Genomic DNA, 25,601 nt, shown 5'->3' on the forward strand with positions numbered 1-25,601 from the left:
TTTGTGTAGAGAGCGAGTGTTGGGTAGGGTAAATGCTTCTGTAATCAAGACATTTTCCACTCACACGATGTAAATGATTTTCGGTTCGTCTCACCTTATTCATGATTCAATCTTGTGAGGAAGTAAGCATGTAGCCAAATTTGACGTCGACCCTTCACGCAGACTTGGTTTACCTTGCTGTACATGCGTTGCAAATGTCTGAACGTCTAGGGAATGTAGTAAAAGAATCGAAGATTTCAGCCCCGTTCACGAGACAAGACAGGTCTTACCGCCAACCTAGGTCATGTTGCGATACAGATGGCGTTATTGCTGACAGACTTCAGCACTGTGTTTGAAGCTTAGACGACGTCGCTCATGTTCACGTGGCATGAAGCACCCCCGACCGTCAAGCTAGCGAGACCAATCAGAAGCTAGTTAGATGAACGCTGACTCTCCAGGCTAAGCAATATTAGGTTAGACGAGGGCTGGCTTTCTGCCTTTGGTCTGCCCGAGCGAGTCGACACCAACTCAATTGCTGCACAATAATGTTGGTGTGACTCGCCCATCGATTGACTGGTCGTGAGCCCTTCAATTATGCATGCTTCGACGAGGCACATAATGTTTGAGAACACTTCATATAGCCCCGAAATCCGTTAAATTTCGGGCACAGCAAGATTTCATTCTCAGCGACTTGCCAATACTTCCTTCTTTGACGAGACTGGGTTTAGTTCAACAACATCTTTCATACCCAGTTGCAAACACTGGTACGACAACGTCCAATAAAGATGGACGCCTTCCGATACAGTATCAAGTCAAGAACATTTTGTATTGAGAACGTTCCGATACCTGAGCCACAGGAAAAGCAGATCCTTGTCAAGGTCGAAGCAGCCGGACTCTGTGCTAGCGATCATCACATTATCAGCCATCATGGCGATCTCTTTCTCACCGTTGATGACAAAATCACACTTGGACACGAGGTAGCCGGGACAGTTGTCAAACTTGGTCCAGGTGTCACGTCTGTCCAGATTGGGGCGCGCATTGCCAATGCTCTCAAGAGCCATCCGACGAAAGAAGCGGTACCAAGTACAGCGATTGGTCTTGGCTACGATGGCGGTTATGCGGAGTTCGTCATCATGCACGAAGAATTCGCCATACCCATACCAGACAACGTCACCTTCGCCGAAGCTGCGGTTGCCGCTGATTCTATCACTACTGCATATCATGCTGTGGTGATTGAGGGACGCGTCAACAAAGGTTGTACCGTCGCAGTTATCGGACTCGGAGGCCTAGGTTTGAACGCGGTCGCTGTGGCTGCGCTACAGGGTGCAAAAGTATTCGGCGTCGACATCTCCAACGCAAGATTCGAGACCGCGATAGCAATGGGAGCAAAGGCCTGTGCCACTTCATTAAGTGACTTCAACCAAGTCCAGTTCGACGTCATTCTTGATTTCGCTGGTATGGGTAAAACGACCGCAGACGCAATTGAAGCAGTAAGCCTAGGAGGCGTTGTTGTGATTGTTGGACTTGGAGTGGACACTACTTCAATTAGCACGAGAACCTTAATACTAAAAAACGCAACGCTCCGAGGCTCGATTGGTGGTAGCATATCTGAGTTTAGGGAGGTACTAGCCTTGATAAGCGAGAAGCAGATCAAACCACACGTTAAGGAAGTTACCTTTGCAAGCATCAAGGAGAACCTGATGCGGATAGGAGAGGGTAAAGTCACTGGACGATTGTACTGTAGTCCTACTCCTAAGTCTTGAGTAAGCTGCGCTGTACACCTTCCAATTAAATGTGTCCTTGATTGACTCCTATGTCCCTGCGCGAACTTTGTGTTAGGTCCGGATTCGTAAATTACGATAGTTAGGCGAGACCGTACGGTCTTTACTAGTTATAGTAGAGAGTAGCTCAATCCTTATGTACAATTACAACAATGTTCTTAATCTCCCTAATATCGCTCTTATAATTTATTATGTTCTAGTAGTAGGCTAAATAGTTCTTATGCTAGAGGAACCTTTGGTAACAGAGTAAGAGAGCTCTCCAGATATAAACATACGTGTTGAAAAGCCTAGTGCCTGAGTATTCCCCAGTTTAAGTAACATTTGTGTTGGCTATAGACACAAGAACATCCTGTCGGAGCATGATCTCAGGGTGAAGTCCTTGCACCAGATCCGGATATTCATTCCAAAAGGTCTCCAAAAGGGTCCATTGAGAAACGTCCTGAATCTTTTGTAAGAAGTCGTCGCTGACTTGCGGGTCCTCGTCATTCTTGCGATAGACGAAGCTCATCCCGCGCCAATTTTTGATTCGAAGTGAACAGCAGAAGAGACCAACAACACATTCCAAGTCGTGTTGACGACTATGACGAATAAAATTGTCTCGCAGCTGCGGCCACGGAAGGAGGTCGAAGGTGAGGTGGTGGTGCTGAACAAGCTGGAGTATGGTGGGTCGAAATGTTTCTGGAAAGCTGCAGAAACTCTCTTGGGAGGGCCAAACCAACCACTGTTGGGATATTAGCCGACATTGTACCAGAGAGTGGTGGCAAAGTTTTCAGCCAAAGGCTGAGAAGCACATACCCTGAGGTAAAGGTATGCTAAATAGATGATACCAAACTTTTCTGGGGGCAGACAAGGAAGATCAACGATTTCCGAATGTACAAAGTTAGCGAGTGGATTACTCGAGCCCCCAAACAAGAGGTCCATCGTTTTCGCGATGGGTGGACACGCTAACTTCATAACCGGATCTGCTCGTAGCTGCGCAAGGAGTGGTGCGAAAGGTGCTGCGCGATTGAAGAATCGGTAACTTCCACTTGACTGAGACAAGTTCCAAGCTGGTACCCGGTCCCATTCAGGCGACTTGATTACCCTGTTCAAAAGCTCCAGGGATACGACAGCACTTTCTGGTAGGGACCGGGGTGGATCGCAAATCGAAGTAAAGCGTGCTGTAAAGGGAGAGAATATAGTTGATGGTAAAGAGTGATTGTTTGGAGGAGGCATCGCGCCTATATCCTCCTGAAGATTATCACTAGACAATTGAGCGGATGCGCCGAACACCCCATTAGCCGTTGTACACGGTCTTACTATGCGCTCTTCGCCCTCACTTGAAACACTACAGTTATCGCCGTTGGCAAGCGCATGGTCCGTCGGAGGTGACTGCATGCTTTTTGCATAGCCATGACACTGCGCCTCTGCTTTTGCAAGCTCCTGCTCCAGACTCAATACCTTTGCTTCGAGACCGGCAATATGTTCGCGCTCACGCTCACGTTTCTTCTTCTGATTTTCTTTATCGCGCTCTCTTTTCCGAATCAGGGCACCCGCTGAACGTCGGGGGAGTTGACGGGACTGCGATTGGCGCGATGACGAAGTGTACGTGCAAGCAATACTGTCGTTCATTGCAATAGCTCGTGTTAAAATAGTGACCAGTGGTGAGGGAGCAACAACGCAAGGAGGATTGTGCCTGGCATAACATGTGGTGAGGTGGCTGCGGCACAATTTATTTCGTAGAGAAAGTCGGCCGGCTTAGAGCTCGGTGAGTTCTTACACATGGGAGTCGCGGGCCGAGACGAGTCATCAGCATCGTGTCGTACTGTGTCCGTGCACGCAACGCACTGTATCAAACCCAGAGTGGGAATGCTCGGGTATGAGTCTGGAGACACACAAGCACTAAAGTGTTCCAGGACGACAGACCCGACAATATTGACGCACTTTCGGGCAATGCAGTTCACCAAGAAGCCGATCTAGCGATCTTGAGCATGCGTTAGAGTTTCTGAAAGAGGGTGGAAATTTCGATCATGCTACCACCTATCATATACGACGTTGGTGCTCGAGCCAACGGTGGCCCGTTTCGCAGTCAAACACAAAACCATTGGGCGCTAGCTATGTCTGTGCCAGGCTAACTACACGATCGCAAATGCAGTCATCTTCTACATCAAAATTGCAAGATATATCTGCTAAAGAAGTCAGAGTCCACAGATGACGTGCCCAAGTTGCAACTAAAACTGCAGCTTGGGCACGCCAGCGATTTCCCACTTGCCTGTTTTTCGCTCCATGAGGAAGTTTCGACCGCCGCTGGGGTACTACTCGACACGATGTGAACATAGATGTTTAGCCCTACATGTCTCAGCAACAGGAACGTAATGCCTCGCAGTATTTCGCTTAATGAGGAAACACCGCTAGCGCTCCAATATGGATTGTTAAGCGAAAGAAGCGGAGTTCCCTATTGTAGATGTCGGATTCCTTGGATAGGCTAAGCTTACTAAGCCAGATCGGTACATCCCGACCCCACCGACATCATGCTCTCACTCAGAGTGCCGATGTCTTGCAATATTTCCCGTTCTCCAGGAACTGAAGCTTCTGGGAAGAGTCACTGAGGGACATGGACCATTGGACAGCCCGAGTCTGGGCTTCGCAACACTCATAATATATAGGATGGCCGCACCAGGAACACCGCCGCACTCAGCATCACAAACAGCATTGCTTCAGGTACAATGGTATTTTCCCCTACTCTCCTCCAACGCAACGGTTCTATGTACAGAAATCTTGAGATACGATTCGAAACGCCAGTCGTTAGTGTGACCGGACATTCGGAGCACGATAGTGTTCGAGTTCGCGGAAGAGTAGTGTTTATGAACAGCATCAATCTTCGCATCAAGTCCATCAATGTAGCTCTCAATGGAATTCAACAGGTTCTGTATGGAGGCAACCAGTGGCGTAAGCAGATTGATTTCCAATGCTGACATCCTACAGATGGCACACGGACAGTATGAGTTGCGATCGTATTCGAAGCAAAGACGTAGTCTTCTGCGAAAAGACCAACCTTCTGTCCCCGACAAGAGGAAAAGACAATCAGAAAGTTTCCTCGCTTGGCCCTGGTAACCATGTCTGGCCTTTCGAGTTTGACCTGAAGTCCTGCCCTTACGAATCAATCGACGGTTTAAGGGACACATTTGTCAGGTACGAGGTCGAAGCCACAATAGCGATCTCTGGCCGATTCGGAAAGAAAATCTCAGTGAAGAAACAAGTCAAAGTCATTCGGAACCCATGCGTCTCAGAAGTGGATGACGTGGAACCAGAACAGGTAAGCTGTTATTTCTCCAATTGAGTGCCTGCTAAGCCTGGTAGGATGACAGCGGAACATGGCCTAACAAACTCGATTACCACATTACAGCACCCTCGCAGAACCACCAATGGGGACAGCCGGTCATAGTATCATTCAAGCTACACGCTCTCGCCAAAGGCATAACGGTGGAATCTTTAGTACTGAAGCTACAAGAGTCGTTGATCTTAAAAGCTTCATCTAAACATCGAGATTTATATCATCGCAGAAATATGATAGTCTCCGAAGTTGAAGCGACCAAGTCAGAAAACACAGCTTTGATGCTACACGCGGCGACCGAGACCTTGGAAGATCATTGGAAGATGACTCTCCCGTTACCTAGGACGTTACGGGAATGTAGGCAATCGGTCCGCCAGGATCGGATCACAGTGGCCCATAAGCTGCTGATGAATCTGCGTCTACGCGACAATATGGGAGCGGAACATCATGTAAGGGCAGACCCTCATGTGGAGATCAAACTGTCGCTGATTTTTGTAGGGCTCACATGAGTTTCCGTTTAGCTTAACATTCCCTTGTGGGATTGAGTTTGCCAACGATGGAACGGCATCTTACCCATGCGAAGACAGGTATCTGCAGCAAGATGTGCAAAACTTTGTTGCTGGTCTCTGCGCCCCTCCCGCATTCGGTGATCATGCTAGCGATCCCATATTTCGTCCTGGATTATCGCTTCAGTCTTTCGCCCAGGGCTCAGAGCAAACACTACATGAGTCTCTAGACGAGCCTTCCAGCAGTACACTTCTCTGCACGGAGCCAATCTCTCGCTACATATTTCCTAAAGTGACGGAGCTGCATTGTGAAAGATCTAAACTACCGAATGGTCAGTTGGATTCCTGGCATGCTATCTGTCTTGATCGCGTCCCAAGTTACGATACTGCCCTGCGGACTCCGGAGGTATACACCAACGATTTTGACCCAAGTCCTATCTACTTGTACCAGTCAAAAAGCGAAAACAGATTAACTTGAATTCGCCTCTAGAGGAGTAGAACCAGGCCCAGGGTTGATAAGCTGGTGTCTTTAGGTTAGAGTCTAAGGGTGCTTCTCTTTGGTATCAAAACTCGGAAGGGTATGATTGTACTTCTAGGACTCTTCTATCCTGACCAACATACGCAGGAATGTAACAATAGACAACTAAATAGAAACACTACTGCTAATTACTTGGCTTGCAATAGCGGCCACGTAAAGCCGATCTGATGCCATGTAGCGTTAGTTTCCACTATCAACGTTGCGCTAAGTCAATGCGAATATAGAAGACTAACCTTTTAAGCTTGTTAAGAAGTCTGAACTAATTGACAGCCTTCCTAACACTTCAAGGGCAGTGCTCACCCCCCTCTCACATCTGACCTGTGTCTGATGTTGAAGGAGAGCAGTGGACGGCATCTGTGGCGCCGGAACAGAGATGTGGTAGTAAGACATCATTATGAGTGTGTAGCCTGCCAAAATCGCTGAACATATCCCAGGTGCCGCTGTGATATATCTGAGTAAGGAACAAAGCTCTTGCTAAATTGACTTGACTCACCAGCACTTATAGTGGACGATATATAGTCTATATCAGCAGCAATAGTAGAAGCGTAATCCAAACAAATGCTTTGAGACTGCTCCTTCCGAAACGGAAACACTCGAGCAAGTCTAGAATTTTGCCCCCTGTCGTGGGCCCACGTATCCCGCGTAAGTGCGATGTTCGGATATTCACTGGAAGCCCGAACAGGTGAAAATGTCTCAAACTTATTCAGTATGCGAGGGTGATCCATAAAGGCGCGATATCTGTGCAGTTTGATCCGTGCGCTGAAGCGTATTAGCATACTAGAAACCTCAAAAGCGAGACCCTAATACCTCATAAGTCTCACTCGAGTCATGATATTGAGGGACGATACTAGTCTTGCTTCTGGAGACTCAATGTTACCAACCTCAACATCTGTCCCTTTGGAGTGTATGGATAATTGGTGGGAGATGATACTGTCGAGAGTGTGAATGCTCCGATTGAAGGGCGCTATAGTGGCCTCAGACTTAACACCTTTGACCAGAGCAACAAGGAGGAGAGTAGCAGCTACGAGCGCCTCTTCTGCACGAATATATCGGATCCATATCTTAGCTTGTCAGCAGACTTAGTCAGTGAAAATGGAGAACTGGCCACCTCACCTCTGAGCCGTGGCTAGTCGAAGGATACGGTACGCAAACCTTGTTTATATCTATGGTTTCGGCCAGAGGCTACCTGATGTCAGCAAACACATACCCTGTATTTTGTGTTGCAGAAGAACTAAATATTCACCGGTGTCGTACCTTACAGCTCACAATGGAAGCGTTACACATGCACAGGTACTGCACGATTGGTCAAGACGAGCGCCGCAGAACGTATTCCCGAGTCAGGGCTTACCATCATCCACCATGCTCTCCGTGAAGCTTCGGCGTACAGATCTGTTTCGCGTAAGGAATAATCCGAGGTTACACCTCCCAGCAAGCCGAAGGCTTTCTGAGCCAGGAGTGTCATCTGATCGACGTTTCCCCAAAGAAGATATTGACGAAGGCTCAGGACGCAGCAGGCCAAAGGCGCATCGAGTGTCTGGGGAACACCCGGGTGATACGATGAAGGCAACGAGGGCATGGCATTTGTCGATTGGGGGCCGGTCGCAATGCTGACCGCCTCGAGTGCACACTGAGCAAGACACTGAGACAAGTCACTCCGACTTTTACGTGCATGCTCGTCGATGCCTTCATGGGTGCTTGTCTGCGGCAGCCGTGTCAGGACAGACAGAAGAGCTAAGATTAGTGGCGAGAAAGGTTTATACGAGATAGATCCCTCCCTGTCTGCAGCCGAAGCACCGTCGTGTGCATCGCTCACTACTTCCTCAACTGGCGGAGGCAAAATAGGGAAGATCGGATGGAGCAATTGATAGTATGCGTGTAAGCTGTTGTTTGTTCAAGTTGGTCAGCACCAAGCTTAGCAGACGTTCCTTACCCAAACCGATGAATTATCATTGCTCGCTATACACAGCCGACTTACACGTCAGTATCAGAGTGGTATCCCTGCACCAGAGGCTGCAAGGGTAATGTTGTGAGCGGAGCAGGCTCATCGCAATCCACTCGAGGGAAGTCGGTAAGCTGAGAACGTCAGCGAAAAAGCTGTCTAAATCAGCCTCTGTGTCGCCAAGGAAGATGTCATCGAAATTGAACACGTCGATGTTGTCGTTGAAGAGGGGCGGAAGAGTGCTGCCGGGAATGTACAGCTCGCCGGTGGAGTCTGTGGCTTCTTGTGCGCTCTGCGCGGACGGAACAGTGTTGCTGTTAGTCAGGTCCAGTGACAATCCGGTCGTAGATCTCAAGCCTCGCCGGCTGGGCGTAAACCTGCATTGCTCGCTCCTGCGCAGGCACTGAGAAAGCGTCACTAAAGGGATCTTGTTCTCTATCTTGGATACCTAGGAAAGTTGCTCACACGAATGCACGGAGGCGCACCACTACATCGCACGCGAGCGGCCCTACTGCCATGGAGTTAGACAAAAAGGCCTGTGCAGAGTACGATTGAAGTAGTCGCACCAAGAGGTGCACGCCAACTTAATGCGCGGTGTCGCAGATCTCTTGCGAGTCGTGGGGCTGTGTCCGGCCATATTGCAACGTTCTCCGTCGTACAATGTTAATGTATTGATCGTGTTGGTACGTGAGGAACGGTTGCTCCTGGCGGAAGAATTGGCGTGTTCGCAGCGACGTTAAGGCCAAGTCCGGCGTAGGTATTCTACGTACCCGCCTTGGCTTACGTGCCCAAAGCGGGGCACCTAACTTAGTGTTTTTGGCTCGGTGTTCCGATCTCCAACCAACATTCTCCAACTCAATGAATATGATAGCCGAGAAGCCGCACCAGTGCGCGTTCTGCGACAGACGGTTTCGCAAACGGGAGCATCTTCAGCGGCATACTCGTACGCGTAGGTGATATCGCTCTGCGCCGTTCGATTTTGGCGATACTCTGCGCTGACGCGAGACAATGTCCTGCATGTAGACACCAAAGAAAAACCGTACACGTGTCAATGCGGATCTTCTTTCGCCAGGCGAGACTTGCTGCATCGCCATGAACGGCTGGCCCATTCGGATCCTGTCAATACGCGCACGGAGAGCAATCGGACCCCAAACTTAGCCAATCACTGTGAGGCAAGCTCGGCTGAGTCAAGGCGATCTCCAAATACAAGGCCACAAACATACATAGATGCAGTCGAGTTGACTGTGGGAACAGTGGAGGAGCAGACAGAACAGGATCTTGTTGACTCGGCTGCTCATCGCACCCTACCCTTGCCTCCAGAATATCACTATATTGGTCAGCGTCCCAAGAACTAGATGTCCGAATTCCTTTGCTTACAGTCTCAGCTTCGTCCTTCCTGGATGCGCCGACTGAGGAGGACGTTTTGTCTCAGTACAATGACTTCTTTCTTGGCAGTGGCCTCCGAAAAATTGCTGAAGGTCTTCGCATGGCGGCCATTGAATGTGACGATGTTGACGAGAACTTGGACCCGAATATGATAACCACCACACTCTATCCTGATCATCCGTTGACCTCACCAGCAGCTGCCATATTACGCGAACCAACGACGCCCTCATTGAGTACGTACCTTGCGTGTTATCGGTCTTTCATCAACTGAGTTGATACAGATGTTCTAACCAGTACGAACGCTCCAGGCAGTCTCTGGGAAGAGTACTTGGCCAAAAATACCAATTTTGTACCGCCATCTACCCAGACATGTCGTCGATACTTCACAGCATACCACAAGAATGGTAGAGTACCCCTGGTTCATCCGAGCATCAAACCTGAAAACCTTTCTTTTGCTTTGCGCACCGCAATGCTTGCGCTAGGAGCACTATATCTGTTCGACGACTGCAAAGCGAAGTTGCTTTTTGAGGCTAGCAAGAGTGTTGCTCTTGATATCTGGCTCAACCAGCCACTGGATACTCGTGCGCCGCACTTCAAGTACGTGTGCGAGACTCAAATGCAAGAATATTTGTCCTTGAGCTGATCTGACTGCTAAACAGTGCGTTTTCGCAACTGGGCAGTGCTTTCATTCTGCTTGCGGAGTTTGTCAAAATCGAGCAACCTCTTGATCTTGCAGAGAAGCTTTACGTTTTTCAGAGCAGCCTCCAGTTCTGCCTCAGAGCGGGTACTGGCCACAACGATGACGCACCTTCAGTCGCTGCTGAGATGGCTCGACGTACTTCCAGCTTTGGATACTGTACTTTGGTGAGCCAAAGCCTACTTTTAGGGTTTCCCGTCATATCTTTACCTGACGATAGTTGTCATCTGAGGCTCCCTTGTCCGCAAACGCTGTGGGAAAGGGCGGATGAAAGTCCCGAACAACTCGACTCGACGCATCCTGGTGATTTTGCTATTTCTTACTTTAGTAATTTTCGTCAGCAAACTGGTGCTGAAGAGGTCATTCCGAATCCTGCGCCCGAGAAAATATTGCTCATGACCGCGATCGCTACCCACCGCGTACAGCTAGCGAGAGAAGCGTCACGGCTTACGAAGTCTGATGATATTTTGTGCTCGGAGTACATACAATTCGCGTAAGTACTTGCCAGTAGCCTATGTATTGTTCCAATGAGAGATACTGATGATATTGTACTACCAGCCGAGTTGCAAGTCTTCTCTCGAAAATGGTACACACAACTCAGGAAATTGCAGATGGCAGCGTTAGCTGTAATCTGCTACAAGATCTTGAGAGCCTTGTCCATATCGAGAACATGCGTATGTGCTTGTCGACAAGTGGAAGTAGCGTGGGACTATTCAACACAAAGGACCCGGTCCAGCTTGCAGAGACACTGCAAGACTATTCGCTGGGATCTACAGTACCGATGGACTCGGTTCTACCCATTGTAGATGTGTCGATCGGTATGCTCGAGTCTCCAGCAAATACTGGCTTTGCCTTCTTCGTCCGCCTAGAAGCTTCCAGATGGGCTCTCGAGACAGTGCTCTCGGTTTTTGAATCTGCTCTCTTTCTCAGCCAATGGGTCTTACAAATTTCAGGGGAGGAGTCACTCTGTGAAGGTATTTAGTGCATCCTTTTTCAGCTATGCACACTGGTCTGATCATACTCAGCAAGTCGTACACTATTTGAGCGGGTTCAAAGTGCAATAGCCATGGCGTGGTCCTCTTTAGACGACGTGGGCGACGTAATGACCAGGGGCAACTCTAAGTCACTCGCTTGGTCAATCCTAACTTTCTGGGGGCGTGTGCTTGAAGCACTGGAGACCAAACCTTTCGCTAGACTATTAGGGAGGACTCTTGCAGTTCGCTCTCAATCACTGATAGATTTAGTGACAAGATGAATATCATACTGCTGTGCAAATAAGCACAGTGGATCCCATCCATTAGGCATTCTTCGATTGTGTGATACATTCGCTGCCCCTTGTTGCATTACAACAATATGACCTAACGGTTGTAGAATAGTCAATACTTGATTAATACGATTTGTGTGAGTCAAGGGTATGAGACAGTAAGATTCGTGAGCTGAGGCACGTTCAAAGGATGATTGTGTTCCCCAACCGGGTGCGTAGGCTCGGGGACAGTTGGAGACACGGGAAGGCTTCTCCATCGTAACGGGTACCTGTCTCCAACTCAACACGCCGTTTCTCCACGATTTGAAATAAGGGTCAAAAGGATAGATTATTTACTGTAATACAAATGGCCTTGTCCTGCACTTTTGGTCTTGACTTCCGGACATAAAACAAATTCTTGCTCACTCCTTCTTCGACGCGCGTCCGATACATCGCCTGGTAGGTTCTCCCTCGATCTCACCCGCGTCGCTTGCACGCAAAGGGGAAACATGAACTGACATTATTTGCGCCTCTACCACAGCGACCTGCACAGTCCCGCATCCTATTCACTACCAAATCATGATGTCTTCCCTCTCTTACAACAACCCTGCTGGAGCTGCGCAAAAGCACAGCGAGCTCGGTCATTATTCTCAGTCTGTCGATCTCGGCAATGGCACCATCAAATGCTCTGGCCAGGGAGGATGGGACCCTGAGTCTGGCGCGTTAGATGCAAACGATACCATCAAGCAAATCCGGTTAGCAATGGAGAACGTTGATATTGTTCTCAAAGCTGCAGGTCTACGGGGATGGGAAGACGTGTACCTGTTAAGGTCTTACCACTGTGATATTCGCACTTCATGGGAGCCGACTGTTGAGGCATTGAAGACGAGAATTCCAGGTCATCGACCAGTGTGGACAGCTGTCGCGGTACCACATCTCGCCTTTCCCGCCATGCTCATTGAGCTTGAGGTCGAGGCAAAGCGTCAAGATTAAACCACTGCAGCGTGCAAAGAATGACCTTTGCACGCAGGCTCGACCTTACAACCAACCTAGAAACACTCGAACCACATCAACCTCATGATTAACCTGGAACAATTCGAAACACGCTAGCTTGTGGGATAGCAACAACCAGCCCCTTCCTAGGCTAGACGCAAGTTTACCTAATTAGAACAAATACGGAAGAACTCCACTAGTCTACTGTTAGATTGAACTGTGGATCCAAAACCCTTAATTTGCTGCAGAATCAGTGCCTACTATAGTTCCAGTAGCCTAAAGTATTAAAGGCATACGATGAACCAGACGACAGACACAGCCAAAATTCGTGATTTGCATAGCCAGTCCAGTATTTGCTTTCAGTATCAGCATTCACCTTCAAATCGCATACTATTGGTCAAAATGAAATTCTTCGCCTCCTTCAGCGCTTTGATCGCCCTTGCGCAAGCTAATCTTGACGTCGTAACTCTCTACGTTAATGGTGATAACTATATCACCGAGGCTAGCGCTACTCTTGTGTTGGGCAAAGCACCAAGCCCCCAAGGCTCTGGAGATGCTGCACTTTGGAGTGCCATTATGATGGAGAACGATGCAAGCTTCCTACAAGGAGTCACGCAGAACTCCGCTCAAAGGTATACATACAAATATGCCAACATATCTAAAGGCCTTCTTGCTCATACTTGAAACAGTTACTGGTGCTCGAATTCCCCCGCAACCCAGTGGTGCAACTTTGCGTACACATTGGTTGGCTCGCAAGCAACCGCCGGCAAAGCCGTGACCGCTTCTCCTGGATCAAAGGTCAAGACGACTTACAAGCTAAACTCGAGCACGCAACTGTGGGACCAGAATGTCTCTATCGATGGAAAGCTCGTATCTACTGTGAATACTAGTAAGGGGCAGCATGGCAAGATCTTCTACATCTCGCTGGAGTGTGCTTCGGGAACTTGCGCTTCCGCTGGAGCCCATAGTACGTCATTGAAAGAAGTGTCGTGATCTTTTGAGCAGTGCTGACGATATCAAAGGCTGGGAGAATGTTACTATCGTGCTGAACAAGGCCGATCTGAGCTTCAAGCACTCCGGCAGTTGGGAATATGGTGCAACTGGTGGTGAGATGACCACGCCTGACAACGGCAAGACCTGGAAGCTCAGCACTCTGTCCATCCCACAAACTGTTCCTCAATAGAGATAATCTCTTTTGGATTGCGCTGTATGATATGCTTGATTCTATATTTTAAACATTGCACTTTGCAAACTCATAACCTACACTCGATTAGTAGTACATAGGGTCTTCTGAACAAGTGCTGCATTGAGATACGGAGGTAAAATTCACTACCTATAGATGAAATGTTGTGTGATCTCTGCTCTGCTTAGTGAGGGACTCGTGCTAAGATGTTTCCCCCGTACTATTAGCTCACTCTTAGCTTATAGAGCGAGATACTGATATCACCTGTGGTTCAAGGGCACTTGCGGGTAGTTATTCGGCATGTAAGGCTACTGACTTGACTATGTGGATGATCCTTGATCTAGGTCCCGACTCGGCAAATTGCATCGACATATATTCACTGCCTGTTGTGGTCGAGACAGACACGGAAGATGTGTTGACGCGCTTGCTCAAGGCGGCGCATATATGTGCGTCTTGCCTCTTCTATTGTTGTTTACTACGACCGTATTCTTAGTTTCCCTGCTTTACTGGTGTAGCCTTCAGCCAAAGGGGAGGCTTGTGCCACAAAGCCCAGTACATCTTTTGATCCAGCCAGCTTCTTGCACTTTCCTCGCACAGCTCGAAATCGTAGCTCCATAACAGTCTAGCAGCGACGAGGCGAATTACATAAAGAGCTAAACTGCGTAATGTGTGAGTTAATTGAAGGGAACAAACGGGTATATGTTGTACCTTCTTCCAATACAGTTTCTTGGCCCGAAAGAGAATGGCTGAAACACATCTCGATTATCGTTGGCGTACTGTTTGTATAGAGGATCGGTGGGTATCCAACGTTCTGGGACAAAAGACACAGGGTTCGCGAAATTGTCTGGCGAGCGGAACGCTGCGAAGGTTGAGACTGAAACCCTAGTCTTAGGCATGTTAGTGTTGCTTTCCATTGGATGATTGTGTACTCACTCCTTTAGGTACGAATTGTCCGCATACCTCGCCTCCATTGCCGAGCACTATACGAGGTGGTCCTATTGGAGTGGAGGGATATACTAAGTTGATCTAAGTCACTACTTGTTAGGTGCGGGTCAGACGACTTACATCTCATTGACTCGTCACAACAGGCTGCAAGATATTTTAACTTCTGAATGTTGATGGATGTCAACTCTTCGGCAGAAGTGAAGCTTCGACGGACTTCCTTCACGACCTTCTCTAATTTGTCGGGATTGGAAAGGATATTGAACATGAAGCCAGAGAGCATGGTAGCTGTCGTTTCCGTTCCGGCTGCCATGAACAAATTTGCGTTGGCTTTCATGTCCTGAACATCGATGCAATTGTCTTCGTTTGCCTTGAGAATCAGGGTCCAAAAGTCAGCTGTTTCGGTAATAAGCCCTTTATTCATCCGCTTGTCGACCAGATCAGATGCGTAACGGCTAGTTCTTTCGAAACTAAGCTTGACCTCTTCTGAAAGACATGCGTAAACAGCGGCTAGTGCTGGAGGAAATCCGGAGAGAACTTGGAGATACGGGGCAAGTATAGTACTCTCAGTGAGGCTGTCTACCCAGCCATACATCCTCTCGTTACCATCAAGAAGCCCCAAAGTTTCGCCAAAGGCCAGTTCTCCAGTCGTGTCGAAAGTGACGCAGTTGAACAGTCGGACAAAATCTAATGGCGCGTTGGGGCTCAATGTGAGAGACTGATCAATATTGCGTATCAGCTTGTCAACGTTGGCCCGGATAAGGTGCTCTTGAGATTTTAGAGCGCGTTCAGAGAAGCCGTGCGTGAAAAGCTTTCGTAGTTGCCCGTGGTCGACATCGTTGATGGTCGCTAACAGCGAGTATCGGCCATTACTCTCTGGGCCATACATTTGTGGATCTTTCTGATTATCAATCTTTCTTTGGGAAGCAGTCTTGTGACCATGGACGTCTTTCCAGGCTCGACTATTGGTATAGCCAAGTCTGTTTGTCGAGAGACGAACAACGGGTCCGTATACTTGATGGGTGCGTAAAATGTAGCCAACAAGATCTCCCCTCATCCAGTGAAAAAGATAGATCAAATCCGAGATAGCAGAGAGAGCTGGCCCTGGATATGCCGATAGAGGGTGAAAGTAGAGGTTGTAGATTGCTTTACCGACGAGTCCAGTGAAAACTGTAAGGTGTATGATGTCAGATCTCTTTACCTCTCAAACTCCAGATGATGCTTACTGGCAGATCCTAGCAATAGTAGAAGCTTTTTAGCATCAAAGATTGTCTCAGGAGCATTCATGTCGACCTGCGGCAAAGCCTCCATGGCTAGAGTAATATGTCCTAGAACTGCACAGGCTATATGAGCTGGAAAAGGGGAGTCAATTATAAAATGGGAAGAGTCGGGAGGATACCGAGTACGATATTGCTTGAACAAATGGTGATTGTTCAAATAAGTGAAATGGGTTCGCTCAGGCCAGTGAAAGGACCAATCTAGAGGTTGCTCGTCCCTCGCTGTTTCGGGTTGTCAGACTCCGCGGCTTTTCAGAAGCCGGCGGATCCGATTCGGACATCTTGGCAACGCAACAGGTTGGTCGCGCACAAGCTCACCTGCACTGTATCGCCGTATCCTAGAAGCTAGGAAGTGTGGGATAGTGGCAATAGGAATAGATTATCTCTACGAGTGTGATTTGAAACCTCCGTAGATATCTCTTAACCCAACACAAGGACCAGATATGTCTCCACAAGTCAGTGCATTTGCAAGCTCCCTATGAGCGCTGATTTCTGAGACCGGTACACAGTAGATGAAGGATAGAATCCTTGTGATACTTCAAGAAGTGAGGGACTACGCTGGTAACTCGCTGCAGGCAATTCAAGGGTGTGGCGGCAACTAGCAAGAGAAAACGTGCGCGCGGCTAGCTGTACCCAACCTTTGTCCTGATAATTTGATGACCTTTAGGGCGAGTCTTATGCAGATGACCGGTTCCGCGTCAATGCTGGAAAGATGCGAGATACGAGTTCATGTGGGACTGGAAGATTTCACATGCCTCAATGTTCAAGCCAAGCAAAAGAATGCTGTCAGTACCATGTATTACCGATGACGTACCCTTACATTGCAACAGCCTGGGAGCCCTTGGTGGAAAGCAGTTGCAGTGCAATCCATAAGCGACGAAGACCTTCTTCCAGCGCGTCGCTACTTAATGTAAAAGTAATTCGAAACCAGCCAAGTTCCTCCGACCCGTACAAATGGCTAGGTGCAACCAGAACACCGGTCTGCATACAGATCTGCGCGAATTCGAGTTCTTCCTTCTGGTTTATGCTAGCTCGAGAGCACCCCGCATTGTGTACAGTGCCATCGTCGTTTGCAGTCGGCATGAATCGGCGGAGATCGATCCACACAAAGAGGCCTGCATTCCTACAATTTTGTCAGCGTACCAACCACGAAAGACGCAGACACAATTGTACATCTCGAAATACTCAATGCCGTTTTTCTTCAGGAACGAGCTCACTATAGCGTAGTTGCGTTCCATGAGAATATGTTTTCTCGACATGAACGCATCCATCCATTGTCTGTTGCTCAACATCCCAGCCCAGACATCTTGAATGATATGCGGAGACCAGAGGCACATCCTGGAAAGAGGTGAGTAACTCATACTGGCCCGTCACAAGTACAACTGACCCGATACTCGACATTGCTGTAATAACACCTTTGTTCTTTGTGCACACAAAGCCCAAGCGGAAGCCATTGGCACAAAAGTCTTTGCTTGCACCGTAGAGAATGTGGAGGAGGCTTGCGTCGATATTGCCGTTTAGATTGAGAGACATGAGTGATGTAAAACGTGTCGATCCTGAGGCGGCAGGGTTGCTGAAAACCGATAGAGCATAGATCTCGTCAGAAATAAGATGTAGACCATTCTCTCCACAGAGTGCTGCGAACTCCATTAGCGTCTCGGCAGGCTGGCATTAGTTAGTATTTACATCAACACTTCATCTACGAAAGTGGTGATTCATACGTAGCATCTTCCCAGCGGATTGTGGGGACTTTATGTTTGAGGTTAGCACATGTGTTTGCGATCAGTTCCATGTCGTGATTGACTGACTTGGAAATCATGAGTGCTCGAATCGTTATATCACACTGTCTCGCCTTTTGAAGCGCCCTTTCAACGGCCCTTCTGTTCACACCAGGATTGAACAGGTCGTCCAGTCTCGAGTATCCATCAATACCTTCATAAGGGATGCCGACTACGCGGACCCTACTCCGATTCATAAGATCATAGTCAAATCCGTTATAGTATGGCTGTGGAATTAAGATTCCGTCGCCCTCATCACAGATCGCCCATGTCAATGTGTCCAGAGCGCTAGCAAGTCCGGAGGTAACGAAGATATCATGCGGCGTAATGACTGTGTTGGACTCAAAAACCTCGTTGAGGAATGCGGCAGCTGCATGCTGGAGACGACGTGATCCACGCGGGCCGGTGCTGTAAGTAAGGTGGTCAGTCGGATGAGCTATGAACTACCTCGCGAGAGTCAGAGTTTGAGAATTGAAGCGTCCTGTCGAATTTTACTCGCCTGCGTCTTCGTAAACGTTACGATTTCTTCATGTAGAAGGCTATTTTCTGCAAGGCGAAGTATGACTCTAGAGCTAGTCAGATTGCATCGATCATCGTGATTTACACAAGAGGAGAGCGGCGCTTACGTTCCACCGGTGTTGTCTGGCGACCACGGATTGCCCATAGCCTTTTCCCGGGGACCCCAAATATCGCGATGGGTAGCATTGTAAGCACCTCTTTTAGACAGACGATGTTCGGCTGCTGCCACTTCGGCGATCTCTTCGCCGTGTGTTGACATTGTTGAAGCAGGGCAGATTAGACTACCAAGGGTCGGTTAGTTGATGGGGTGCCTGAGTGGGATTCATATTGTGCCTCCTTTTTCCCGATTTTGTCTTTTACTCTTTTATGACCCACAGAGTTATTCGAAACGAAGCGTGAGACTCAATTGATTCAGCAGATAATTTGGAGGTATTGGAGTATCATCGATGGTCTGCAAGGGGTCGCGTACAGTGCTGTACAATCGTACAAACAAACGGATTCCCACAGATATACCTGCGTATCAGTATGCGAAGACGTTCATCTTTCCGTCGGGTTTCGCGCACTTGTGATTCAATTTTCCGTCTTCGATTCGCACATAGGCAGTACTTTGCGACGCTAATATCCGCGACCCTGATTGCATTAGCCCGATAGTTGTACCGAGAGCTCCTCGGTAGCACGATATTGCCTCTAATCCGTCGGGTTCCTGCGCTAGTTGTACAACTTCGCGCTCAAGTCCGGGTCAGAGCGTACCCACTTACACTACTCGGGAAAAATTTAGGCCTTGTCTAATATGCAGGCCTATGTATCTTGCCCTACTTTGCGAAGTACTTTGCGAAGTGAGCCCCGCTTTCTTCACTGGTGCAAGGCTGAAATTTACGAGATAGGCGGTATTCATGCTCGGAAGTCTATATGAGCCTGGCCACGCAAACTCCTTGGGTCACTAAGTGCTCATAGAAATCTAAATGAGAACCTTCACCAGCCAGTCTCTGTGTCATCGTCACCGCCGCACTCCATGCATACTACTGCTCCATCCGAAGAGCGCCAATGGCCAACAGAAAAACCCAACCCCCAACTTGGCCCTGATATAAGCAGGCACCGCCATGCTGCTTCGAAATGGTATGCATCCATCCTGTAGCGGTAATCGGCACTTTGACTAGAATGAGACGCTGATGATTGAAGGCGACATTGTTCCATCGTTATGGCTGCTTTCATGATGAACTTCACATCGTGTGGAATTCTCTTCAGCTTCGGTGTCTACCAGGCTCGCTACGAAGCTTTAGCCGCGATGCCTCACACACCGTTCTCAAACGCCTCGTCAGCCGAAATCGATCTCATCGGCACGCTCGCAGCATCCCTGATGACTATTTCTGCGCCATTAATTATGTCCGGGGTGAGAGCCTACAAGCCACAAACCGTTGCGTGCGGAGTTGGCCTGCTGTGTGGCATAGCCAGTATCCTGGCTAGTTTTGGGCAACGTCTGTGGCATTTTCAACTATCACAAGGGTTTCTGCTTGGAATCGCGACTGGAATGACGCTGATGCCTTCCCTCATCATACCTCCGACCTGGTTCGATCATAGGCGAGGTTTAGCAATGGGTATTGTGTCGGCCGGCACAGGTATCGGCGGTCTCGTATGGGTCCCTGCTATCACTGCGGCCGTTGATCACATGGGCTTTCGCAACACTCTCCGGATGACTGGAGCACTTGGGGCAGCACTGCTTTGCTTTTCAGGACTATTCTTGGACTGGGAAGAGTCCTTTGCGCAAAATCTGCAAAACCAAGTTAAGGAAACATCGGCCTGGACCAGGCTCTTCTCGATTCCACGTCCCAGCAAGGACATCGTGATGCAACGAAAGTTTCTGGCTCAGGCTCTCTGCACCGTATTCCAAAGCGCGGCTTACTATACTCCTGTGTTTTTCACTGTTGCATATGCCCAAAGCTTGGGCTACTCGAATCAACAAGGAGCCAACCTCACAGCGGTAAGCAATGCTTGCAACGCCATAGGCAAAATTAGTGCTGGTTTTGCCGCAGATAGAATTGGCAAGTCCAATGCTTTCTTCATAACTACGCTTCTTAGTGCCATTGCAAGTCTCGGACTCTGGTTGCCAAGCTCTCTTCTTGGAACCGTGCGTGAAGAATTAGCAAAAAACATCTTCATCGGGTTTACGGTACTTTACGGGCTCTCTGCAAGCGCCTTCATCAGCCTCTTTTCGCCAGTCTTGGCTGAGACTTTTGGGATCACCGAATTGCCTCGGATATCAGGAGTCATGTATATGCTACAAGGTCTGTCGGCTCTCGTTGGAACACCGGTTGCTGGCCTTCTCATAAGCTCAAACGGATCCAGGACGACATCGGATAACTATCTTGGGATGACAGTACTTGTGGGAGGTCTAATGTCAGCAGCAACTCTCGCGGTCCTTTGGTTGAGACTGGAGACTTCAGTTGGCAGGGTAAAATCAGACGGAGTTTGAAGGTAATCAAACAGGTGAACAAGTTATCAAACTAGCAGGCAGATGCGGTTTACCTCTACCGAAAAGCAATCTGCCGTCACTCGGCGGGTAACGGGATCAATCTTCCGTAACAACTACAAAAGAGAGCGCTGTCGCGTTGGCGGGTATTACCATTCACAGATTGAGTTGAGCCAGCGCGTGTAAGGGTGCGGACGTCAATGGTAGATTAAAGCGGTGGGCTGCTATAGTATAGTGCTTATATATCAAAATAAAGCTAAGGAAGGCTATAGTGAACAGTTACCAAGGGTTTCTCTCAGAGAGGGCAATCGGAGACATTACGCGCAAAAAAGAGGCTACCTTTTCTATTACATAGATTACACTACAGCAAAAGCTTTTGTTTCTTGCTGTTGCTTCGTTTTTACTCATATCCCCAGAATTCTTTTAAATCATCAGCTCTCCACTTTGTTCCCCAGCCTGTTTCGATTTCAATCTTTTCTAGTAACGCTAAGATTGCTTTCTGCTCGCTCTTGTGACTCATCCACTGACCAGCAATCCACAGTGGCTGCACAGCATTTGTCCAAGCCCCGTGATGATGGTTGCTTGTTGAGATTCCGCAGATTTGGCGCGCGTGCCAGAAGATGGAGTGTGGCTTAGGTGCGACGACAACACCAGGCGGTTTATGTCGTAACATTAATATTGCAGCGGTGTGGTAGATCTGGTTCCCGGAAATGGCAGCAGGATTGCTGTACAGAATCTCTGGAAAAGGCTTCGTGCTTGGGGCGATGGAGAAGACAGGGAGCATCTCTGCCGGTCGTCTTTCGTACCAGTCATCCATATAGTGCCATATTTGTGTCCAGCGGACAGCATACTCTCTGCAAGCCTCTCCTGTCACAGATAGCGACGGCCCTACGCGCTCGGTAATGTTTGTATGGAAAGAAAGGAAGTCAAGTACGCGAGCGCACATGTAGACCGCGTGGCATGCAAACGCATTGAATCCATCTCTTGCTCTGAAAAGCTCGATATCCGCCTCCATATCATCGGCAGAAGTCCAGTGTTCAACGCAGATGAGTGGCTTCATTGAGGCAATGAGCCCTCCACACACGTCCATCCTAGCGAAGCACCAGAACAACGCTTGGTCAACGCCACCAGAAAATCCATTGATCCCAATAGCCTCAATAAGGTAAGCACAGCCGTCGAGATGCTGGCGCCAGGCTTTGGGTGAACTGCTCAACATCTCGAGGACGCAAAGGACGACGCAAGATGCAATGATGGCTGTGCTACGCGTGTATAGCTGCGGAAGCACAAGCTGGATGGCCTTTTGATACAGAGCAAGACTGCGCTCTGTATGACTGCTTCGTTGCTTTCGCTCAAGTTGGCGTGCGGACACCGCAAGGATGGAGTATCGCAAGTGATCATGCGAGCGTGCCAGTATGGGAAGCGTAAGTTGGAAGTGTTGCTCACTGTCGAACTTGTCTAGCCATGGTGCGATTTCGTCAAGCCAATTTCTCCACAATAAAGACTCCTCTTCATCCAACAAGCTAAACGCAACCGAGTTATCGAAGTTCGAATCCACAAGCTGAGGGTTATCCAAGGACACTGAGGATGGCATGACCTCATTGACAACATCGCCCAATTTTGACGATGATGTGGACGAAGCCTCCTCTTCTCCATAGTGCTCGGGAGTCGCTTGACGAGAAGGTGCAGTGGATCTAACTTCGTGTATAAGATGACTTCGGTATGTTGAGTGAGCGTTGAGGTAAGCCGAACCTGGAAGAAAAATACTGTCGTCGACGAAGTCATATGTGGCCGAACTCTGCCACATGGATTCGCTATCCACAGGATTGGATAAAGCATGAGAGAGGTTGACCATTTCGACTCCAGAGACTGGGTTTTCCAACCCGTATCGCTGGGCGTGAGCAGGGCTAGCGGTGATCTCTGTAGATCCCACGTCCATCTCCCACAATGCGCCGTGTCGGGATCGAAGATCATCCTCTTCGAGCGTGGAGGGGGAGTCCGAAGAGGACGGAGCATCACCAAGCCCGGTTGGGGGATCCGTGGTGCCCGAGTGCTGGTAATTACGAACTACCTCGGCTGTGACATCCTTAATCCGGAAGCGTGGAGGCTTGCATCCCGAGCGAGCTTTTTGTTGTTTTGATTGCTGCTTAGCTTCGAGGCTTAAAGGATTTTCTGTTCGAAAAATGAGGTGGGAGCTCCACTCGCACCGGATTCCCTTGCTGCTGCACCGACCACATGCGGGTCTCACTTCGTCGCACTTTCGCCTCTTGCTCTTACAACTCAGGCACCTCAGATAGGTGTCAGCGTATTACTCAAACTTGCCATTGAGCCATTCGGTCATACTGACCCAACCCGACTTCTCCTCAATCCCCGCCGATTCACTTCCGTGTCCTGGTCCATGGCTAGTTCGTGCCTCCAGATGAATTATCGCATAATATACTACTGGCAAAATAGTTCGAGGGCCGGGCGGGGATGGTGGAAAATTCCCTTCAGACCTGGTCATGGAAGGTTGCCACCGACCCGGTGGATGGGGGCGCGTCAAAACCCCGCATCTGGCACAAGCGCTGCCGTGCACGGACACCTACGATCGGAGGCACAGGCATCAATATAGCAGATTCAATGCGTAGTATCCTAACACTATACCTGTAAGATGAACTATAGCTTGTAGCTTTGGAACCTGATCTTCAGTGCCGCCCCAGAAGTTAGTCAGCTAATTATCAGGGTTCCTAATAGAGTTTGGGTTATGGTAGCGCGACTGCACTGCATGCGGTTGTCGCATCGAATGTGCGGTGGCTATTGCTAATAATCAGAGACACTCAAACTAACTTAAAGCTGCGCATCGCTTGAAAAGCGCAGAGGGAAATCAATTTTCACAATTCTCTAAGGTCCGCAATAAATCCACGAACGTTTGCATTCCAGGCTTCTGAAGCTCTCTACCTAGGTACTGGCCAACAGCGACACAACTAATTTCCTGCAGTTTCCTTACCTCAACCCTCGTTCGCCGTCTCCACCATCTGCACGTTTGACTTTGTATCAGTATCGGAGGCGCCGAGTCTCACCGAATCGCCGGGCTCTCCCCAGCTCTCCTTCCAATGCATAGTGACTTTTCCGCCGGTGAAGAGTCTGTCGATGTTCTCGAGCGATAGGCCGCGCGTCTCCGGATAGAAGTAATATATGAGGGGTATGAAGAAAGCATTGAAAACACCGAAGTAGACGTACGTGCGCCATCCAATACTGTTGATGCTGACGGGAGTGATCTCGACTACAAGGAACGTGAAGATCCAGTTGGATGCGGTAGCAAGAGCGGCCGCGCGGGTACGTATGGCAAGCGGTGCGTACTCGGCAGGCAGGAGCCAAGGAATGGCAAGAAGGCCGACGGCAAAGAAGAAGTTGAACAGGAAGAGCATGACAATGGCCACAATACCCGCGCCTTTCGACCCGTTCGCAACGGTGCCAGCCAAGACAGCCATGCCTAAGGGGTGCAAAGTCAGTAAGAGTTCCAACCGGGTCACGCATTCGTCCAAGGAGGGACAGTAGTACGTACATGTCATTTGACCAGATGCGGCGAATAGCATCAGTTTTCGACGACCGAGCCGCTCGATAATCCAGATGGGGATCAGTGAGGAGAGAAAGTACGCGATGCCGTTGAATCCAGCGAGCAAGAGCGAAAGATCGCGCGCAATTCCCACAGACTGCTGGAAAATGACTGGAGCGTACTAACGCTTGGTTAATGTGCTGCGTCGCATGTGCATGTTGTCGGCAGACTTACATAGGTGATGAGATTGATGCCAGAGAGCTGTTGCATGAATTGCCCACCAATACCCAGCAAAGTTCGATAGAGGAACTTCTGCTCTCCATTCTTCAGCATCGTCTTGAAGCTTCCCCTAGCTGCTGCTGCGCGCTCCTCCGCAACGGCATTTTGGATATTGGCTAGATCGCGCCTCAATAGCTCGTCGTCAGGAGACAGATTATGAGCGTCTTTCTCAACAGCCCACAGGATATGCTTCGCTTCCTCGAAACGGTCGTGTGCAATGAGCCAGCGCGGGGACTCTGGCAGGACGAGCATACCAAAAAAGGTAGCAATAGCAAACAGAATCTGCAGTGCCAGCGGAAAGCGAAATTGAGCATCGCTCGATACGAAACTCATGCCATAGTCAACCCAGTACGAGAGCATGACGCCGAATATGTTAATCGCGAGCTCAATGCAGAGGCCCCTGCCACGATCGTTGGCCTTCATGAGTTCTGAGTGCCACACAGCTACTGACAGTTAGCGTCTCCACTGTCCATAGAGTTTCTGGTACATGCTTACGAATTGTGCTCGTATTCATGCCGTTACCCAACCCTGCCACTATGCGACCAACGATCATCTGGGGAATGCCAGACGATGCAGCCTGCAGCGCAGCACCAATGCTGAGAATAATGCATCCTAGCATGATGCACTTCCTTCTGCCGAGTCCTTCTCCAAAGAAGAAGCAGAACATCGCGCCGAAGAAGCAGCCAATCTCATAAATGGCGACAACTGTCCCCTGGAGCGAAGAGCTGCCCCCAGCACCGTCTGTGGTATCGATTTCGGGAAAGGTTCGCGTGAATGCGACCCCGGTGAGCAGGCCTGACATGACTCCTTGATCGTAACCGAACAAAAGGAAGCCAGACCCTGCTGTAGCCATGATGGCCCAATTGAGTGGTCTGCCAACAAGAACGGTCATGGTGACACCTGCCCTTGGTTTAAGGTATGCTCTAAGGGCTCTGTCAGTCTGCGGAGCGATAAGGATGTCAACCTCGCAATCGACATGCAGAAGGATGGAATTTGTACCTGCAATGGTCGTCTTGATGACTATCTCCGAGTGAAAAGATATGTAAGACCCCGTATAAGGTAGTGAGTGCTGAGAGGGTTGGAACAGTGACTCAGAATTGCAAACACGACGTGGGGAAGACCTAATAAATGTGTCAGAATAGTTACGATTATCTGGCTGTGAGTCTGATGAAACTATGTCGCTCGAAAAACACGATAGTTCAGCCCGGCAATACTTCACGTCTCTGCGGATCTGGACTGGCCACTGATG

The 25,601-nt window shown here is 49.1% G+C and overlaps 13 protein-coding genes across 13 annotated transcripts; 6 read left to right on the forward strand and 7 right to left on the reverse strand.

Annotated features, from left to right (window-relative positions):
* Positions 1–521: 521 nt before the first annotated feature.
* Positions 522–1,727, forward strand: C7974DRAFT_347526 (chaperonin 10-like protein; the record flags this gene model as incomplete). The annotated part of the gene is made up of 1 exon (XM_046139400.1): positions 522–1,727. A coding segment is annotated over exon 1 (963 nt), but the record flags the coding sequence as incomplete, so codon positions are not given.
* Positions 1,728–1,925: 198 nt separating this feature from the next.
* Positions 1,926–3,558, reverse strand: C7974DRAFT_92379 (uncharacterized protein). The gene is made up of 2 exons (XM_046147522.1): positions 2,556–3,558; positions 1,926–2,481 (listed from the first exon to the last, which is right to left on the reverse strand). The coding sequence occupies exons 1-2, from the start codon at positions 3,369–3,371 to the stop codon at positions 2,071–2,073; spliced, it is 1,227 nt and encodes a 408-aa protein (XP_045991202.1). The 5' UTR covers positions 3,372–3,558; the 3' UTR covers positions 1,926–2,070.
* Positions 3,559–4,289: 731 nt separating this feature from the next.
* Positions 4,290–6,344, forward strand: C7974DRAFT_92430 (uncharacterized protein). The gene is made up of 4 exons (XM_046147524.1): positions 4,290–4,668; positions 4,725–5,055; positions 5,100–5,522; positions 5,572–6,344. The coding sequence occupies exons 1-4, from the start codon at positions 4,466–4,468 to the stop codon at positions 6,055–6,057; spliced, it is 1,443 nt and encodes a 480-aa protein (XP_045991203.1). The 5' UTR covers positions 4,290–4,465; the 3' UTR covers positions 6,058–6,344.
* Positions 6,345–6,444: 100 nt separating this feature from the next.
* On the reverse strand, positions 6,445–7,951 carry C7974DRAFT_92440 (uncharacterized protein). Its single transcript, XM_046147525.1, has 7 exons — positions 7,878–7,951; positions 7,466–7,816; positions 7,372–7,410; positions 7,231–7,299; positions 6,999–7,178; positions 6,611–6,876; positions 6,445–6,557 (listed from the first exon to the last, which is right to left on the reverse strand). The coding sequence occupies exons 2-6, from the start codon at positions 7,691–7,693 to the stop codon at positions 6,817–6,819; spliced, it is 576 nt and encodes a 191-aa protein (XP_045991204.1). The 5' UTR covers positions 7,694–7,816; positions 7,878–7,951; the 3' UTR covers positions 6,445–6,557; positions 6,611–6,816.
* Positions 7,781–8,900, reverse strand: C7974DRAFT_92395 (uncharacterized protein). The gene is made up of 5 exons (XM_046147523.1): positions 8,623–8,900; positions 8,522–8,567; positions 8,093–8,459; positions 7,878–7,997; positions 7,781–7,816 (listed from the first exon to the last, which is right to left on the reverse strand). Exons 1-4 carry the CDS (start codon positions 8,691–8,693, stop codon positions 7,930–7,932), a joined length of 552 nt encoding a protein of 183 aa, XP_045991205.1. The 5' UTR covers positions 8,694–8,900; the 3' UTR covers positions 7,781–7,816; positions 7,878–7,929.
* C7974DRAFT_407170 (uncharacterized protein) lies at positions 8,855–11,433 on the forward strand. Its single transcript, XM_046143207.1, has 7 exons — positions 8,855–9,005; positions 9,080–9,391; positions 9,442–9,675; positions 9,724–10,039; positions 10,102–10,632; positions 10,698–11,113; positions 11,165–11,433. Exons 1-7 carry the CDS (start codon positions 8,915–8,917, stop codon positions 11,392–11,394), a joined length of 2,130 nt encoding a protein of 709 aa, XP_045991206.1. The 5' UTR covers positions 8,855–8,914; the 3' UTR covers positions 11,395–11,433.
* A 531-nt stretch (positions 11,434–11,964) lies between these two features.
* On the forward strand, positions 11,965–12,375 carry C7974DRAFT_324169 (Endoribonuclease L-PSP/chorismate mutase-like protein; the record flags this gene model as incomplete). Its single annotated transcript, XM_046138945.1, has 1 exon — positions 11,965–12,375. The coding sequence occupies one exon, from the start codon at positions 11,965–11,967 to the stop codon at positions 12,373–12,375; it is 411 nt and encodes a 136-aa protein (XP_045991207.1).
* Positions 12,376–12,777: 402 nt separating this feature from the next.
* C7974DRAFT_419068 (uncharacterized protein) lies at positions 12,778–13,558 on the forward strand (the record flags this gene model as incomplete). Its single annotated transcript, XM_046144197.1, has 3 exons — positions 12,778–13,007; positions 13,065–13,342; positions 13,398–13,558. The coding sequence occupies 3 exons, from the start codon at positions 12,778–12,780 to the stop codon at positions 13,556–13,558; spliced, it is 669 nt and encodes a 222-aa protein (XP_045991208.1).
* Positions 13,559–14,047: 489 nt separating this feature from the next.
* Positions 14,048–15,659, reverse strand: C7974DRAFT_323569 (cytochrome P450; the record flags this gene model as incomplete). The annotated part of the gene is made up of 4 exons (XM_046138910.1): positions 14,048–14,216; positions 14,267–14,445; positions 14,492–14,574; positions 14,624–15,659. Coding segments are annotated over 4 exons (1,467 nt in total), but the record flags the coding sequence as incomplete, so codon positions are not given.
* A 934-nt stretch (positions 15,660–16,593) lies between these two features.
* On the reverse strand, positions 16,594–18,527 carry C7974DRAFT_446119 (pyridoxal phosphate-dependent transferase; the record flags this gene model as incomplete). Its single annotated transcript, XM_046145579.1, has 7 exons — positions 18,182–18,527; positions 18,051–18,121; positions 17,586–17,991; positions 17,499–17,526; positions 17,165–17,442; positions 16,951–17,115; positions 16,594–16,900 (listed from the first exon to the last, which is right to left on the reverse strand). The coding sequence occupies exons 1-7, from the start codon at positions 18,331–18,333 to the stop codon at positions 16,594–16,596; spliced, it is 1,407 nt and encodes a 468-aa protein (XP_045991210.1). The 5' UTR covers positions 18,334–18,527.
* Positions 18,528–19,359: 832 nt separating this feature from the next.
* Positions 19,360–20,544, forward strand: C7974DRAFT_323814 (major facilitator superfamily domain-containing protein; the record flags this gene model as incomplete). Its single annotated transcript, XM_046138926.1, has 1 exon — positions 19,360–20,544. The coding sequence occupies one exon, from the start codon at positions 19,360–19,362 to the stop codon at positions 20,542–20,544; it is 1,185 nt and encodes a 394-aa protein (XP_045991211.1).
* A 213-nt stretch (positions 20,545–20,757) lies between these two features.
* On the reverse strand, positions 20,758–23,184 carry C7974DRAFT_347533 (putative C6 transcription factor). Its single transcript, XM_046139401.1, has 2 exons — positions 22,886–23,184; positions 20,758–22,826 (listed from the first exon to the last, which is right to left on the reverse strand). The coding sequence occupies exons 1-2, from the start codon at positions 22,936–22,938 to the stop codon at positions 20,942–20,944; spliced, it is 1,938 nt and encodes a 645-aa protein (XP_045991212.1). The 5' UTR covers positions 22,939–23,184; the 3' UTR covers positions 20,758–20,941.
* A 234-nt stretch (positions 23,185–23,418) lies between these two features.
* Positions 23,419–25,590, reverse strand: C7974DRAFT_429565 (general substrate transporter). Its single transcript, XM_046144640.1, has 5 exons — positions 25,352–25,590; positions 24,848–25,275; positions 24,308–24,795; positions 24,083–24,254; positions 23,419–24,010 (listed from the first exon to the last, which is right to left on the reverse strand). The coding sequence occupies exons 2-5, from the start codon at positions 25,242–25,244 to the stop codon at positions 23,526–23,528; spliced, it is 1,542 nt and encodes a 513-aa protein (XP_045991213.1). The 5' UTR covers positions 25,245–25,275; positions 25,352–25,590; the 3' UTR covers positions 23,419–23,525.
* Positions 25,591–25,601: the final 11 nt, after the last annotated feature.

The sequence above is a fragment of the Boeremia exigua genome, assembly GCF_020726555.1.
Source record: "Boeremia exigua strain MPI-SDFR-AT-0100 chromosome Unknown C7974scaffold_16, whole genome shotgun sequence".
Lineage (NCBI taxonomy): Eukaryota > Fungi > Ascomycota > Dothideomycetes > Pleosporales > Didymellaceae > Boeremia > Boeremia exigua.